Consider the following 19,116-nt stretch of genomic DNA (forward strand, 5'->3'; position numbering starts at 1 on the left):
TTTCAATTGACTGATAAACTTTCAACCAATCAGCAATCTCCCAAAACATCACTGAACTTAGGGTTTCTTAGATTCTGCTATAACCTTTTTCGGGACAATAAATCTGTTCCAACACATGGCACCAAAATTATCCTCTCCTGATTCTCAACCAGCTTTGTAATGAAAAATAAGAATGTACTCTTTGCTACAGAGTATCTCTTTGAATGTGTAAAATAACTAATGTCATCGAGTACCAATCATTCAAGTTTAGACTATTCCTCAGTTTCCTCAATAGGTCCTCAGATAAAAATGGCTCCTCAACCTTTTAACATGTTAAACTGACTCTTAACATCTCTACACCCTTCAGTTAATCAATATTCTTTAGAAGTGGAACTCAGAACCAGACACACAAATTCATGTAGGGTTGGCCCAGTGAAGAAACAGTTAGGAATTAATAAGTTGAGCTGGAATCCTACATGTATAAATTTAGTCCAAGATTGCAATAGTCTTATTTTACTAACTGTGAGATAATAGAAATTCTATGTATTGGTATCTGCTTGGTGCAGAGCTCTGAAATGCTTGTTGTAATTTCCTAAGTGATAAGAGCCTTAGGAGCATCCTTTGTTCTAATGTTTCATCTTTGACCCTGGTTTCTAACACAGGGCTTCTAAATCCATGGGAATTTCTGGGTGATAGGAGGGCCTTTTGTTCTAATGAGGAGGCTTTGGGTGGGGTCCTGGATGGCTCCTGGATGAGAGCTAGTCATCTGAAAGACTAACCCATAATTAGAAGCTTGGAATTTTCACGTCAACCCCATCCAATTCTCCATAGAGGGAAGAGTGACTAGAAATAGAGTTAATAATTGATTATGTCTATGTGAGGAAGTCTCCACAAAAGTCCCCCAAAATATGGGGTTTGGAGAGCTTCTAGGGTTAAAACATCCACATCCTGGGAAAGTGGTACATCCCAACATGACAGGGAACAGACACCCCTGAGCTCAGAACCCTCCCAGAGCTCATCTTCTGAATCTCTTCACCTGACTGTTCATCGGTATCCTTTATTATATCCTTTAATAAAATAGTGAATGAAAGCAACTGTTTCCCTGAGTTCTGGGCGCCACTCTAGCAAATTAATAGGGCCCGAGGAGAGGGTCATGGCAGCCTCTGATTTGTAGTCAAGTTGACAGAAGTTGTGTGTAACCCGAGGACTTAATACTTGTGAACAGCATCTGAAGTAGGGCAGGAGCAGCCTTGTGGGACTGAGCCCAAATGAACTGGTGGGACCTGACACTATGTGCTGGTAGATGGTGTCAGAATTGAGTTGTAGGATGCCCACCTGGTGTTGCTGAATCGCTTGGTGTGGGGAAACCCCACACAGCTCGTGTGAGAAGTGCTGTGAGTGTGGTAGTCACGTGAGAGTAAAGGGGAATCATACGGGGAAGACTGTAAATTTTTCCAAACAGTAGCCTAGACATAGCACTGCTGTTTTATGAATTCCTCTCTTAATAAAACACATCATTTTCACCTGACATTCTGTCAAAAGGCATTTAAAAATTTTTTAACATTTTTCTATGAATGCCTTCTTAGTACTTTAGGATTTTTTAGTCTTTCCTTTTTATTGTAATAAACATCTATTCTTTGGTATCTCCAGATCTTCATATACATTTCCAGTATTTGTTATTTGAGACAACCAGTCCTCATTCCCTTCCTACTAATCTTGATGGTTTTGGGGACAGCTAATGAGTTGATTGAACCAGGAGATGGACATGTGAAACAAAGTCTTTCTCTTTTTAATTTGGAATCAAACAAAGAGATTATATTCTTCCCTGATTATGAAACTATAAGATGAACTGCCAGCAGTAGTGTGCCTCATATGAATAAAACCAGCCTGTGAAAATAAACCAATTTGTGATGAAAAGTAAGGTCCACTCTGGCTGTGTGCAAATCCTGCTTCCAATTGTCCCTGGAACTTAGCTGTACCCAACTAGTTCTAACAAATATAGATTTTTCCATCTAAAGTTTTTACTTATACCTTCCTCCCAATTTTGTGTCCTATATTAATTTTCTATTGTTGCTATCACATGAACTTGGTGTCTTAAACAATACAACTTTATTATCTTAGAGTTCTGTAAGTCAGAAATCTGACAGGAGTCTCATTGGCTAAAATCAAGGTGTCAGCATAGCTGAATTCTACTCTGGAAGCTCTAGGTAAGAGGTCTCTTTGTCTTTTCTAGCTTCTAGACATCATCTACATGCCTTGGCTCAATGCTCCTTCCCTCCATCTTCCAAGTCAGCAATGTTGCATTTCTTTGATGATTCCTCTGTAGTCACATCTCTCTAATCCAGATCTCAACTGGGAAAAGTCCTCTTAAGGACTGACATGGTTAACTTGGACATACCTAGATCATCCAGGATACTCTCTTCATTTTATGGTCCCTAATTTTAAGCACATGCGCACCGTCTATTTAGCCATCCAATGTAACACCTTCAAAGGTTCATAGGGTTTAGGGAAGGACACCTTGCAGGTGGGAGGCATTCTTCTGCTCACCACTACAAAACAAACCAGCATTCCATCCCTCAAGTCATTCAGTTCAGTAATAAAAACATATTTAACAGGAGAAGCCAGTTAGCCTCCACATGAACAGATGCACGTTATTCAACAACATTATTTGGGAACAGTTGTCTAATTCACAATGACTGCTTCAAAATTGTTTTTCGGGAAAGAAAATTTTGGTTGGCTTTATCTTCTTCGGAAGATGAGTTTGAAGATCCTTACTGAATTTCCCCAGTAGACAATAGGATGCAATCTTTGAAATGCAGAATTAAAAGTAGTTCCGTACGCACATACTTGAAGCCTGAGGCAGCTAGCATTCGTGAGTATAGGGAGTAAACACAGCATCTCTCTTTGTTTTACTAATAACTTTGTTTCCCCAAGCTGCTAGCACAACATCTGCCAGGCCAGAATGCGCTCCTTCCACACACCATAGAACCACTGCTGGCCAGATAAAGGACCTACGCTTCATGGGGTAAGGGCAAGTGCTTTCCAGGCACTCAGCAGTTTCCAAAAGACAAAAAGTTCCAAGTAGAAATGAAGCTGCAACGCCCCCTCTCCCAAAATCTTTAGAGTGGTTATGGAGTTGTTGATTCTGTAACGATCTCATACTGTCTGCAGTTTTATTGATTTTGTTTTTCAACAGAACTGTTAAAGATTACAATTCTCAGATAGGCAGAATGTGGGCAGATGCTCATATGCTCACACATAGTTCTGCCAAGATATTTTTACATCTTTCTGCACTTAAGATAAAATGAAGACATGTGTTATAGATGTATGCTACTGGTAGGCACCACCCCCCCTCCTCCCAAGAAGAGAGTTTTTGTGCACTCATTTCCTAGATGAAGTATTAAAATAACTCTACCTAGAAAAAAATGAACAACTTTTTCAAACTAAAAGAGATTTGCTTCTGAGGCAATGTATAAAACAATCCTAATTACTAAAACCCATCGAAATAGCAATTTGGGTCAGCATATCCAAATGTCACCCCCTGCTCCTTCTAGTTCATTATAAATGTCTTGTCACATTTACTGGTTAAGCATCAAAATACAAAATGCTGCAACAGCTTATGCTCTGTTGATGTTCATTCATCTATTGAGCATCAGAAAGGCTCATTCCAAATACGGCATGAAAGAAAGAAAAGTAAGCAAAAAATAAACTCAGAAAAGACTTGAAATAAAAGAAAAACATTCCAGAAGAAAAACTGCAGAACCATAGCCTTACCTTGGGAGACTTGGGCAGACCCACAGTCCTCTCTTCTGCTACGTGTAGCAGAGTTGGCTTTGCTTCTTCCACCGAGGGATGTTTGGGGGGGCGAGGTGGGGGGTGCAAGAAGGAGCTTTCATATCTTCGCATCATGTAATACTGTTCTTCCGTGATCTCTTCAATCAGAGTCCTGACTAGAAATGATCCCGTATCCTGAGACAAATTACTAACTAACTGAACAGTCATATTCGAGCGGCTGACAGGAATTTCCCAACATTCTGCGGGGTTGGCAAAGTCACTTATGAGTAGATAAGAGTCCGTGATAGCTTCCTCCAACCGCAGTCCTGGCGTAGCCGCCAAAATGTCTTCTTCAATGAAAAGATCTCTCACAGATACCTTCACATTGAAGGGCAAGTGGAACTGTGCACAGAGCTCAGCAATCTGGTACTGTTTCTTATCATGAATCACCTCCACAAAACCTCCTTCCATGTATAAAGGGAGCAGTGCTGCCTCATAGGATTTTTTGAGGATTTTTTCACAGGCCAGAACATTCACCACTTTTTTGATGCCCTCAGAGAGGACTTCAGTCGTCTGTGAGTGATGCACTAGAAACTGGTCCCCGACAGCTACGGATGACAGCTCCTCATGCGGGGGATGAAAGGCCTTGGTGGCCACGACGTGAAGAGGTTCCTTTTCACTCTTCGCTATCTCAAGGTCATAAGCTGTTGGGAATTCCCGAGGTCGCCGCTTGAATTTGCCTTTATAGCTCTTGGGGATTAAAAAGTGTCTTTTAGGAAAATGGCTTCTAATTTCTGAAGCTAAGATCCTCGATGCCTGATACTTTTGGTGAATCACAATGGTTTTCCCAGGCTGTAAGATGCTTGCGAGGAGCTGGCTTCCTTGAGGTGCTTCTATGACCTCAGCCACAATGGGGAACTCTTTACTGGTCATTTCAGAAAGATCTTGTGTAGATAACAGCTGAAGAAACCAGTTGGCGTCATAACTGTCAGTAATGTCTTTGACTTCAACATCTAAACTGGGGAGGATGCGGACTATATCCTTTCGGACTGAAAAAAAAAAAGTATGACATTTTGTGCATCAAAATGTTGCTGTGAGGAGGTATTAGGATCTCTCCAGGCGCCACAGATAAATTTAATAAAAAAACTCAGATGTTCCTGATATAACATTTCTTATATGTGACTTCTCTTTTTTTCAAATTTTAAAATGAAATCAATAATATATAAAACCAACACCCATAAACCTGTTGCTCAGCTTAAAAAAATAGACAACCAGTACCTTGGAGCCCTATGAACCTCACCAAAATCACATCCTCCTTATTGCAGCGTAAGAGTAACAGTTCTCCTGATTCTAGTGTTAATCATTTCCTCATTTTCCTTACAATTTCTCACACATAACATACATGAATATATGTGCATGTGTGATAATGTGTATGTGTGTATTTTTTCTCTGAAAGGTTTATCATATTATTTTATCATGTTCTTGAAGTCTAGTCAATATATGTAAAATTATCTTAGAAGAAAGTTTGGTACTTCAAATAGGACCCTGCATAAGTCCCAAGACATATTATTTATTTTATTTTTTTTAAATTTTATTTAATGCAGGCGGTTTTAAAAAAATATATTTTTTATTTATTTTTTACAGAGAGGAAGGGAGAGAGATAGAGAGTTAGAAACATTGATGAGAGAGAAACATCAATTAGCTGCCTCCTGCACACCTCCCACTGGGGATGTGCCCATAACCAAGGTACATGCCCTCAACCGGAATCAAACCTGGGACCCTTCAGTCCACAGGCCGACGCTCTATCCACTGAGCCAAACCTGTCAGGGCCAAGACATATTATTTAAACAAAATGTTATCATGCGCAGTACAGCAACACTGCAAAATCATGGGATATAGGTACTTAAGATTAATATATGGAAATGGATATCATTATGTAATCATTTTAGTTATTTCTTTTTCTGCTGGTGCTACATTAACACCTGGACAGAAAGGGCGGCACAGGATGGGTCATAATCAGAGGAGCCCCTCAGGAGCCCTACCTATGCCAGTGGGATGCTTACCAATGTATTCTTTTTTTCTTTATTGATTATTGATTAAAGTATTACATGTGTGTCCTTATCCCCCACCAATGTATTCTTTATCTGATGTGTTGTTGGGGACTAATGAATCTCTATGTTTTTTCCAAGAGCCCATAGTCCCAGAACTTTTTATTTGAGACTATGGGAACACTTAAAATATTGTCCTGAAATTATCTGCTCTCCATGTACTACCCCACAGAGTAGCCTTAATAATGATCTTGCATTGAAAATAAAGTTATACGTTATTACTAGCAGGATTTTATAATGATTTATATATTTTGACAATTTCCTAACACAATGTTTTAGAGTGTTTTCATGATCCACCGTCGCATCCCAATATCTCCAAGCACCTTTCTGTCAATATTCTTTCTTCCTTGCATACTTTTGAAAATGAATAATTTGGAAGATTTAGAAAACAGAACTTCCTTTTATAAAATGTTACCTATATTATTATTTTTTACCTATTAACTTTATCTATGCAGTTTCTGAAAATGATGTAACTCTATACTTTGTACCATATTACTTGTACATTCTGTGTACAAAGTTATTGAAGACACAGAATGAAAAAGTATTATTTCCTTGAATATAAAAATGAAAAAAATCAAAGCTTGTATGTAGGCTGAAGGTCAGTAAATATTGTAAAAATTATTCACTGAAGAGAGAGAGAGAGAGAGAGAGAGGCTAAAAGAACACTCATTACCTTTATCAGTTCATTTTATAAGGTTTAGGACAGCCATGGGCAAACTACGGCCCGCGGGCCGGATCCGGCCCGTTTGAAATGAATAAAACTAAAAAAAAAAAGACCGTACCTTTTTATGTAATGATGTTTACTTTGAATTTATATTAGTTCACACAAACACTCCATCCATGCTTTTGTTCCGGCCCTCCGGTCCAGTTTAAGAACCCATTGTGGCCTTCGAGTCAAAAAGTTTGCCCACCCCTGGTTTAGGATATCCAAACTTTTGAGATTGTTGCAACAGGTTTCCTTGAACCTCTAGGTAATTCTAGATACTCTGAAATCTCAGTTATTTAGATCAAAGTGGGCTAGATTTAATAATTGTAGAGCTAGCAATACACAGGCTCATGCCACTTCTCAGTTGAGGGAACAGCTAAATTGATCCATCACAACATAGGCACCCTAATGAGAGCTCATCCCAATCTATACCTGGGCACACAGTGGGTACTGAGGGCAAGGAGCTGTCTTAATAATTTAAGAGGACTTCATTGCTGCCAGAAAAAGCTTCCAGGTCAGGCTATCTAACCTCTGTTAAATTTTTTGTTTGTTTGTTTGTTTTTGGTGTTTTGAATTCCTAATCTGTCTTCAATACGTTTGTACCAAATCCACTAAAGGTATGCTACCCTATCTCATCCTTCTTGATATATCAGCAGCACTTCACAGAGTAGATTTGACTTGCTCCTCTTTGCTATGTTTTCTTCACTTATTTCCATATTTTACTTATGATTCTTCTCAATTTCTTTTCTGGTTTCTTCTCTCTTCACACTACCCACTCTTTCCTACCCCCTCACACACCTTTTCATGTGTCTTGGTTCTCTTCCTTTCCCTGTCTACACTCACGCCCACTGTGATCTTGTACTCTCATGTCTTTAAGTGCCATCTGTATGCTGATGACTCTCCAAACTATCTCTAACCAAGTATTTCTCCTGTTCTCCAGATATCTACTTGGGATCTCTACCTGGATATCTAATAGATTTCTCAAAAATAACATGCTTAAACTGAAATTCTGCCCTTCTCAACAAAAAACTAGTCTATTTGTTGCTTTTTCTATCTCAGTTATTGAGGATTTATTCTCCTTATTCATCCCAAATATCTCAGAAATATACTTAGCTTTTCTCTTTTTCTAACACCTAATAACCATTACATAGAATTGCCCTGATCTAAACTACATTATCTCTTGCCTAGTTTATCACAGTGGCTTCCTACAGTTTTCTTAGAGTCAAATCCTTATGAGCCAGCCAAATATTTTTTTAATGTTAAATTGATCATATCTCTCTTCTGTTTATAGGCACACAACGGTAGTCCTTTTCATTCAGAATAAGAGTCAATACCCTTTCTAGCTATAGCAGACAGTAATCACAGCGTAACTCTTAGCAGATAAATATAAAACCTCACACCAAAGGTCTATTTACCTCAGTTTCTTTCTTTTTTTTTAAATATGTTTTTATTGATTTCAGAGAGGAAGAGAGAGGGAGAGAGAGATAGAAACATCAATGATAAGAGAATCATTGATTGGCTGCCTCCTGCACAACCCCACTGGGGATTAAGCCTGCAACCAGGGCATGTGCCCTTGACCAGAATCAAACCCGAGACCATTCAGTCACCAGGCTGCTGCACTATCCACTGAGCAAAACCAGCCAGGGCCCTCAGTTTCTTTTTTTACTTGGTAGATCATGTCTAGCTTTCAACAAGAAGTTACAAGGTATGTTAAAAGGCAAATAGTGTAGTCCAAAGAAACAAAGCAAACATCAAAACTAGACTCAGATATGGCATAAATTTGGAAATTATCAGACTGAGAATTTAAAATATGATTAATATCTTAAGGGCACAAAAAGCAAGAAAAGATGAGTAATGTAAGCGGAGAGGTGGAAACTCTTGGGAAAAAGGGAAATGTGGGAAATTAAGAACACTGCAACAGTAATGAAAAATTACTTCGATGGCTTCATCAGTAGACTGGACACAGCAAAGGAAAAAAATCAGTAATCTTCAAGGTATGTCAACAAAAACTTCTCAAACTCAAAAGCAAAATAAAAAAGAGACTGTGGTTAGGAGTCTGTGGTTAGCATGATGACCACTCTGCTGAATGATGATTGAGAACCAGAGAAAGATGGTAGAAATGCTAACTTTAGGGTTGGAGGTTGGAAAAAAGGTTAGCTTTCCTAATCCCCATGATCGCTACCTGCTTTTCCTCCAGTCCTTTCTTGAGACTAGGAAGTTAGACTGTCTGAAAGAATTGTAGAAAGTATGGTATTGCCCTGGGAATCCTGGGTCAGATTTCCTGTAAGTTGATCATCCAAAGGAAAACTTTGCACAATGAAATATTCATTTTCCAAAGTACGGTAGGAGGATGTGGAAGTGGAGTGAAGGGGACGGTCTGGGAAAAGCCAGAGATGAGATTGGACAGGTGGAGGTAAGCCCAGTGAGCATGAGGAATTGGTGAGCATGTGATGTATGGTGTGAAGGATTGAGACCAAAGGAGTGTGTATGGCATATGATGAGTTTTGTAGTTGAGCTCATATTACAGGTATGAACTAGTTCCTACCAGGCTCACATATAAACTGGAAAGAAATAGCTTTCCATCTACATAGGGAAAGTTTCTCTTCTTAGTTGGACTATGTCATTCTGCTTCATTTATATAAGAAATGGGAATTAAAAGCAGTAGGTTGGTGAAGAGTAGAGAAGAAATTAAGAAATTTATAACTGGTTATAAAAATATTGTAACAGTTTTCCCCAAAAGAGAATGTGCTGTGTGAATAGACACACACCTGCAAGTTGTTAAACTAATATACTCTTGGTCCTTATATTTTGTACTCCAGATGTAGTAGAACAGGAATGGAAATAAAGGGATACAGAACACATTTTTCCTCCTTATTTGATTAATAGCAAATATGCCTAGGTTGGAAGCACTCTTAATTTCCTGATACTAAAAGATTTTAAGTATGGAATTGTATATGTCAACTGGGATGTCAAGTGTGACATTTAAAAATGATAATGCTTCAAAGTATAAGTCATTACTCAAGAATAGTATGTTTGTGAAACCATGCTGATGGAGCAAGAAGCCACTGCTCCTTGGACCTCCTTACTGGCCTATGATTTGTTGCCATCAGTATGATATTGCTGGGCATGCAAGTCTACAGCTTCTTTAATCAGGAGTTTTTCCTAAAGAATCACTCTTGAGAATTCAGGACTCATTAAGGAGAATCTATTCTGTTCCACAGAGTTTTAGAGCATCTTCCCTTGAGTTATACAGAAATCTGGTTTACAACTGTTAGGTTCCTAAAAGTGAGGGCAAGCCTCAGCAATCTAAGGGGCTTGACAATATGACTGAAGTACCTAGAAGTTCCATGAAGTCACTGGAAATTGTTGAACCAATTCATTTTCCTCAGATCAAACTTTCTAAGGTAGCTATTGACCTGACTTTCTTCTTAGCCCAAATTCACATGTTACAGTTATTCTAAAGTTTCCTGGAAGCTCCAAACTGGCACTGGAACATACTGTACCTAGAACAATTTTGTTGTTCCAGCTTCTATTTGGTACCGAGACCCACTGTTGTGCTCTGTTACAAAGGACCCCTTAAAAGCACCTCCCTCTGTATAATTTCTAAAGCCTTTTTTTATTAAATATATTTTTATTGATTTCAGAGAGGAAGGGAGATAGAGATAGAAACATCAATGGGGAGAGAGAATCATTGATTGGCTGCCTCCTGCATGCCCCTCACTGGGGACTGAGTCCGGAATCTGGGCATGTGCCCTTGACTGGAATTGAACCCGGGACTGTTCAGTCCACAGGCTGATGCTCTATCTACTGAGCCAAACCGGCTAGGGCTCTAAAGCCTTTAAAGCATCCAGTACTTGAAAAAAAAAAAATGAAGTGAAATTCACATACCATACAATTAGCTACTTTAAAGTGTACAATTCAGGGCCCAGCATTATTCTTTAACTATCTCAATGTTAAAATAGAATAAATGACCCACTCCAACTCTTGAGAATTTTGGCCTGTTCCTTGTTGGGGCTGTGTGGTGGTAGCTGCATCTAGACTTCATATTTTAAGCTGAAAGGCAAATGTTACACCTTAAAATATCCCACACTTCTTCACTGCAGTACTTAAGTTGTGGATCAAGCAACTTTTACATCCCACTTTCTCCCAAAAAGAAGGTGGGGTGGGGTGGGGGGAAAAGGAGCTGTAGAAGAGATCTTAAGATACTTCCTTTCCTGAGTGGATAAAATGTTTGAAATAACCATCTGAATAATTTTGAAATGACAATAATGGTCTTTCTTTCTTCACAGAAAGACGTTTGATTAGCGTATGTAACGAAAGATTTGCTTAGCGAAGTTAAAGTGTAAGCCTCGTTTTGTATGAGTATGTGGTTGAATGTGTTTTGGGTTATAGATCGTAATTTTTAATTAAATCTCCATTTAGTTGATGTAGCAGAGGAAAAAGTTTCAGGCCATCTCTGTGGCTTTTCATGTATTTATTCCTGCTGTGCTCTGATTAAGTTATATGTTCAAGATAAATGTACTATCTATCATCTGTCTTTGTCTAAGTAACTTTTAAAGAAATAAAGACCCTTGAATAGAATATCCAAGACCTATGGGACAATTACAAAAGGCGTAACATATACACTTGAAGGAAATGGGAATGCCTGAAGGAAAAGAAGAAAGGAACAGAAGCAATATTTGAAGTAATAGTGGTTGAATGTTTTCCAAAACAAATGAAGCTTAGAGAACAATAAGCAGGACAAATAGCAGAAAGTCAACATGAAAAGAGAAAACTTAAAGAAGCCAGAAGGGAAAAAAAACACACACATAAAAAAAAAACACAAAACAACAACACATATTACCTATCCAGGAAGATGGATAGGAATTACATTGGATTTTTCTTCAGAAATTATGAAAAGAGAAAAACAGTATGTGCTATATTTAAAGTGTTGAAAGAAAAAAAAAAACTCCAACTAAGAATTTTGTATCCAGTGAGATTATCCTATGAAAGTCAAGGTGGCAAAATATGCCACCCAAAAATATACCACTTTGGCATAAAGATTATTTTGAGCTAAAGGTACAGATGCAAGAAAAGCATTCTGAGATCCCCCTTTCTTCTAGAAATCTATACTAATAAAAGAGTAATATGCTAATTAGACTGATGTCTTCTGGAAGTCCATCTGGACAAAGCCATAGTGGCTGCCTATGAGGGCCAAGGGGCGTGGAAGAGGCGGTGGGGCTCAGAGGAGCCCAGTTGGCGCGGGAGAGGCAGTATGGTGTGGGAGAAGTGTGGGAGAGGCTCAGAGGCATGGCCCCTTTTGCAGAGGCCACAAGAGAGGCGCTGCTGCAGCCTCCACCCCTTTTGCAGAGGTGGGACAGGAGAGGCCTCGGCATGAGCCAGTCAAGTGCCACGGCCCCTTCGCAGAGGCGGTGAGGGAGAGGGGGCTGCGTGGTCCTGGTCCCAGTACTGCCCCTTCTGCAGAGGCAGCCACAGAGGCAGCAGCGTGGGCCCAGTCCCAGTGCCATGCCTCTGCAGAGGTTGGACGGGGTGTGACCTGCTGTGCCTCAACCTCCCACAGCCTCTCCCCCAGCTGGCCTGGCCCCAGATCACCCTCCACCCACAGCGGCCAGCAGTGGCAGCAGCAGCCGGGTGATGGGAGTGGTGCCTTCCCATGATCGGCCACAGAGGGAGGCCAGACTGCAGCTTAAGCCCACTCCCTGTGGGGAGCGGGCCTAAGCCATCAGTAGGACATCCCCTTAGGGCTCACAGACTGTGAGAGGGGGTAGGCCTGGCTGAGGGACCCCCCGCCCCCAGTGCATGAATTTTCATGCACCACGCCTCTAGTAGGAGATAAAAGCCCTTATATGAAAGATGCCCTCTCTTTACCAGGAATAAAGAAACTAGGGGGATTCAAGAGAATTCTGTACAAACAGACCTTGTTAAAATAATTCTCATCTTCCTTTAACCTCCACATAGTTTAGTTACTTTTCCACAATTTCTCCTCTTTGTTTAGATTTCACCATTCCTTTAGGGTCTTATTTTCTTATAAGGGCTCCTGTGTCACATAAAACTTAGGTAAATTTGTCACTTAAAACATATAAATTTTTATGCTTTTCTTCTCTTAATCTAACATCAATTTAATTCTCAGGCCCAGCATAAAACCCTAATAGGGTAAAGATAAAACTTTACCTGACCTACAAAATGAAATAAAACTTTCTAATATAAACATAAATTAAGAGAGTAGAACTGCTTTGCAAGAAATGTAAAGGAATTTCTTCAGAGAGAAGAAAAATGATATAAGTCAGAAACTCATCTACATAAGAGAGGAAGAGTGTTAGAAAGGGAATAAATGAAGGCAAATTATTTTATTTTTCCTATTTTTAATTGATATAACTGATAACAGCAATAATATATCAGGTAATATAGCTCATAACGAATGAAATAAATGACAGTAATGTTGTAAGGGAAAGGAGAGAGAAATTTGGAATACTCTGTTATAAGGTATCTGCATTACACGGGAAGTGCAGATAGTATTTGAAAGTGGTCTTTGATTATAAATGTACATTGCAAACTGCAACTACTAAAATTATTTTTTAAGTACAGTTGATAGGCTGAGAGAAGAGAAAATGGAATCCCATAAAAGGGTCATTAAATCCACAGTAGGAATAAAAAAAGTGAAAGAAATAACACATCTAGTTTGGGGATGGAGATAAAGATAGATATTATGAAAGATGCAGCTTTAATATGAGCCTGTAAGGATGGGGAGAAATCACAAGCCAAGATAGGGTATAGTCAGTGACTAGCATGAAATCCAGTCTTGGGGTTTTAAAGTAGAGCACTTGGTCTAGACAGGAGACCTGCTGAAAGTAAGATTGCGAAGATGAATCAACCCCTTGAATACCAGGTAGAGGATGAACAGCTATTTCAGAAGTTATAGCAAACTATTTGAGATTCAGAATGACCAAATTAAATTAGGGATTTGGCAGATTAATTTGACAGCACAATGGGAAGAGAAGCTGAAATGTGAGCATTTGCTTTTCTTTGTCTATTATCTACAATGAAGCCCATAGATACCCAGTGTACTGACAACTCAAACTGCCCAATTATTTTTCATCAACTTCAAATTTTATATATTTTGCTCTGTCTGTTAATAGAGTAAAACAAAATCTTTCCTGTTTTTATACTATTTTTTTACTCTTACATGATTTAAGTTCTCCATAACCAAAAGCAAAAATACAAATTTATATTTGTTTAAAATTACCCAGAATTTGGTAATTATATTCTAAGTTTTTAAACTGGAATAGGGTTAACTAGTTTTTATGACACATTTTATTATATCTAAGTATGTGTCCAAGAGAAAGATAAAGAAATCAACATGTTTTGTTTTTCTTGTAAAGCAAAAATTGTCATGTTTAAAAAATAAAAGGGGAGAAAAACAAGATAAAAGATTTACAATCTTTTATTTATCAATTTATCAATTTATCAGCTTTATGTTAGCACTGCTTACATTTGGGTATATATAATTCTAGTGGTGTGTGTGTGTGTGTGTGTGTGCATGTCTGTGTGTGTGTGTGTTACATATTCTTTAAACAAGCATTTGCTATTTTAGAAAATGTAATCCTCCTCTACACCACCCCCAGCAAAACAAACAACCAAAAAAAAAAAAAAAAAAAAAAACACACACAAAAAAAATGAGCTGTGGAGTGTAAGCTAAATTAGAAAATTTCCCAAAAAAGTTAACTTGACTTCAAAATGATAAAGAGATAAGAAAGCAGCAATTCAAAGCACTAGAGACATTCCTGGAGGTGTTTATTACAAGCTTTTCAGTTTCAAACTAAGCTGAAGTAAAAATAATGTATAGTCGTGAAACCTTAGTTTAGACTTCCCAAATTTTTTTCTGGGCGAACATGAAATGCTCTTGCTTGGGTATGTTTTCTGGTTATCCAAAGGGAGCTCTTGTGAAAAAAGAAAGAAAGAAAGAAAAAAGTCCTTTCTATTTTCTCTAAAAATGCTGCACTGGTTTCCTCTTTATGCTGCTGAGTCATTTCACTAAACTTTGTCATTCTGCCTGTTCTTTGAGGGAAAGTCCCTTTGCAGTTGTAGCTAATGTTAATCATAATGTGGTATTTTTCTGCATTTCCCGCTGCAACAAATCTTTTACCTGTGTGTGAATTTTGGGGACCCCACTAAACACTATTTTTAAAAAGAAAATAAAGACTTACATTTAACTTGGGTAATGTTGGGCCATGCATGTTTCCTTGGAGAGTTAATACAGTGGGGCCTTGACTTACGAGTTTAATTCGTTTCGAGACTGAGCTCATTAAGGAGCTCGTTAACTCAAATTACTCTATCAACTCAATGCAAAAAATCAGCCGAGAGATAGCTGGTATCTCAAAAAACTCATTAGTCAGGACACTAGTAAGTCAAGGCCCCACTGTATTTCATTCTGGAATACCCTCAGTATCAACTGAGCATATGAGGACCTATCCTTTGCAATTGGACCTGAATTCATAGTGCAGGGTTGGAAATCTACTGAGGCGATCTTAATCAAGTGTTCAAGGCAACTTGTGAGAGAGTATTATACTAAGCCAAATAAGCTAGTCAGAGAAAGACAAGAATCACATGATCTCACTCATATGTGGAATCAAATAAATTGATGAACAAAATAGATCCAGAGACATAGAAACATGGAACCGACTGTTGAGTTTTAGAGGGAAGGTGGGGTGGATGGTAGGTGGGAAGAGATCAACCCATGGACATAGACAACAGTGTGGTGAAGACCTGGGGTGGGGGATGTGGGCAGGCTAGAAGAGGTCAGTGAGGGAAAAAGGGGGTGCATATGTAATACTTCCAACAATAAAGGTAAATTTTAAAAAACAGCTGGCTAAATGAAATCTAAAATTCATAAGCAAAGAGCTTGTGTATAAATAGTGCCTCACTTGTTCATTAAAAAGTGTCTCACATGAAGATATAAACAAATGACAGGTTATCTCTAAGATTTGAGAAAGAATATTTAACACAAATGGTAGACCAAAAGTTTGTGTGTGTGTTTTTTTAAAGCCCAAAAAGGGCAGATAAAATGCAAGGAACAGCAGAAATCTTTTTTAAAAATTGTAAAAACATTCTCAGAGAGATAAACTATTGCTACTTTAAAGTAAGAACACAGTAACATTTTAAAAATTATGTAAGAAATAACCCTTGAAAATTAAAAATATGATAGCTAAAATTAAAAAATCATTAAAACAGTTGGAAATGTAGTTAAAGAATTTTCCCTAAAGGGAAACCAGAGATAAGGAGACATAAAATAGAGAGGAAAAAAATAATCCTAGCTCAATATGGGAGCTTCAACAAGAGATCAGAAGTTTCAAAAAGAAAGAAGAGAAAAAAATGGTTAAAAGGGAATTATCAAAGAAATCATACCAGAAACGAAGGCCCTAAATTTCCATATGGAAAACTGCCATTGCAATGAAATCACAGACAGAGGACATTGCTGTGCAGCTTCAGAATACGGCGGATAATCTCTCCAAGGCCATATCAGAAGGTAGAGCACGAGGCAGCAAAGCTTTCAAAACTCTGAGCAGAGCCAAAACCGGTTTGGCTCAGTGGATAGAGTGTCGGCCTGCGGACTGAAAGGTCCCAGGTTTGATTCCGGTCAAGAGCATGTACCTGGGTTGTGGGCATATCCCCAGGAGGAGGTGTGCAGGAGGCAGCTGGTCGATGTTTTTCTCTCATCGATGTTTCTAACTCTCTATCTCTCTCCTTTCCTCTCTGTAAAAAATCAATAAAATATATTTTAAAAAAAAAACACCTCTGAGTAGAAACTATATCAACATGGAATTTTATAAGTAGCCAAGCTATCAATCTTATGTGAGAATAAAGATTTTTCAAATATTCAGGTGGTCTCATTAACTAACTGATATCTTATCTCAGGAAGTAAGTGGAGGATGGGCTCTTCAAAACTGGAAGAAAAGCAAGTAAGCAATTATTTGATTTCAGAAACTGCTAGTAGACACTGAAGCAAGTCAAAGGGGAACCATGAGGACGATTTTTAAAATATAAGTCCCAGGACAGCACTGTTATAGACGAAATGTCTGTGTCTCCCAATATTTATATTTTGAAACCCTAAAAACCCTACCCTCCAATGTGATGGTATTAGGTCGGGCCTTTGGGAGGTGATGAAAATTAGATATGTCATCAGAGTGAAGTCCTCATGAATGGGATTTGTGACCTTATAAGATTCATGAGACAGCTTGCTTTCTCTCTCTGCTCTCCACCACGTGAGGACATAATGAGAAGTCAGGAGTCTGCAACGTGGAAGAGGTTCCTCACCAGAACTTGACCTGAGGGCACCCTAATTGCAGACTTCCAGCCTTCAAAACTGTGAGAAATAAATTTCTATTGCTTGTAAGCCACTCAGTCTATGGTATCTTTTTTAAAAAAATGTATTTTATGGATTTTTTACAGAGAGCAAGGGAGAGGGATAGAGAGCTAGAAATATCAATGAGAGAGAAACATTGATCAGCTGCCTCCTGCACACCCCCTACTGGGGATGTGCTCGCAACCCAGGTACATGCCCTCAACCGGAATCGAACCCGGGACCTTTCAGTCCGCAGGCCGACGCTCTATCCACTGAGCCAAACCGGTTAGGGCTATGGTATCTTTGTTATAGCTGTCCGAGCTGACTAAGACAAGCACCTATGCAATAGGTCTATAAAGCAACCAATTCAAATTAGAGTATGAGAATGAAGGGTTCCAGAAGGAATACTTGCAGGGGGAAAATGATAGAAAAGGTAGCTATGACAGTTTGGTCTCTGTGCAAAATGGCACTGAATGGCTTTCTTTCTTTTTTCTTTTCTTTTTTCTTTTTCTTTTCTTTTTTTTTTTTTTACAGAGATGTTAAAGAATACTTTAAGATTTAGGATTGAAGAAAAACAAGCATGAAACAATAAGATCGTCATTACAGAAAACCAAAGAATTATGCAAAATGGAATTATAGTCTTTTCACAGCGCTTGATTCAGCAGTGAATTGTTACCATAAAAAAACACACATTAACCATAATTTACCATATACTGAGAGAATGGGGTAGGAGAAGAAGAAGTAGAAATATAAGAGAATTAAATCATCACCATACCAAGTAGAGCAAGTTACTATCTAAAGTCGGTGACTTGAAAAATAGCAAAATCACTGTGTTATTTGGAAATGTAAGTGCAAATACAAGAAAGCAGGAATGGAATGTTGAAAAGAGTTTAATTGAAATTGCAGAATTAGGGAATGATCAAGGGAACAAAGTTTGCTGATAACTTTGTTATAAGCCTTTTACCACTATTTGACTTTTTTTTTTACTTTGATAAAGATTGGATTTATTTTTAAAAATAAAATGAGGTAGTCTTTCCTTCAGGATACTAAAAGATTAATGTTTTATTTCTGCTATCCATTTATCACCTATTAAACATTATTCATATACTGCCTTTCTGATATCACCTTTCTGCTTGTATGATTTCTATATTCTGCTCATATGTGAATGAATATGTCATATATCTGAGCAAAAACTGTACGCACAAATTCTGGAAGGCATTGAGTTTTCTCCTAAAAGAAAATGCAGCTTTCCAACTCTTAAAATTTCAATTAGGGAAGAAATAATTATCAATCTATACTTTAAAATATACTTTAAAAAGTTTTAATGATAATGAACTCTAATTTTTGGAAGTAAATTTAAATAGCTGACTCAATTTTTCATTTGCAAATATTATGCATTCCATTTCTTACACTACTATGAATTTTACCTTCCTGAGAAAGGTACAAATAGATTTCATTATGACTTATATGAGAACAGTAAGTAGAGGTTTTGGACAATTATCTATATCTATTTTCCAAAAATATATAATTAAAAAATATTAAATGTATGAGAATTAGAGGGGTTTCAGGCCTGAATGAGGATTATAACCAAGAATTTCTGGGACAAATATTTCACTTAAATACTTTTTGCTATTTTTTTAATTGAAGCTAAATTTTCACGATAATACAGTATTTAAAACTAATACCAAAAGTAGAATATCGTTATTCTCTCTATTCTCTACTTACTTGCTATGTTTTCTTTTCAGCGTATCAAATTTCATAACTTTATACAGTTCTCAATATTTTTCTTCTTGCCTTTTCCCCTAAAGTTTCTTTTTCAAATATATTTTATTGATTTTTTTACAGAGAGGAAGGGAGAGAGATAGAGAGTCAGAAACATCGATGAGAGAGAAACATCGATCAGCCGCCTCCTGCACATCTCCTACTGAGGATGTGCCTGCAACCCAGGTACATGCCCTTGACCGGAATCGAACCTGGGACCTTTCAGTCCGCAGGCCGATGCTCTATCCACTGAGCCAAACCGGTTTTGGCCCCTAAAGTTTCTTGAGAAGTTGCCAACCCTGGCTCAGACCTATTCTTTCTCTTGTGACTTTAGAAAGGAAAGGCTCCAGCCAAGAGGGGTTCGAACTGTGCCTGACACTGAAGGCCTTTGGAAAGCAACTTAGCAACATGCCCTTGACTTCAAGGCGAGTTTGAATCTTCTATATAAG

The 19,116-nt window shown here is 38.1% G+C and overlaps 1 protein-coding gene across 1 annotated transcript in view; it reads right to left on the reverse strand.

Annotated features, from left to right (window-relative positions):
• Positions 1-19,116, reverse strand: part of THEMIS (thymocyte selection associated) — a 133,329-nt gene that overhangs the window by 63,938 nt on the left and 50,275 nt on the right. The window contains exon 4 of the mRNA XM_070419230.1: positions 3,754-4,802. Coding sequence (XP_070275331.1) covers positions 3,754-4,802 — 1,049 coding nt within the window. The remainder of the gene's footprint in view (positions 1-3,753; positions 4,803-19,116) is intronic.

This window comes from Myotis yumanensis, unplaced genomic scaffold (genome assembly GCF_028538775.1).
Source record: "Myotis yumanensis isolate MYYU_CA2020_CCGP unplaced genomic scaffold, mMyoYum1.0.hap1 SCAF_6, whole genome shotgun sequence".
In the NCBI taxonomy this organism is placed as follows: domain Eukaryota; kingdom Metazoa; phylum Chordata; class Mammalia; order Chiroptera; family Vespertilionidae; genus Myotis; species Myotis yumanensis.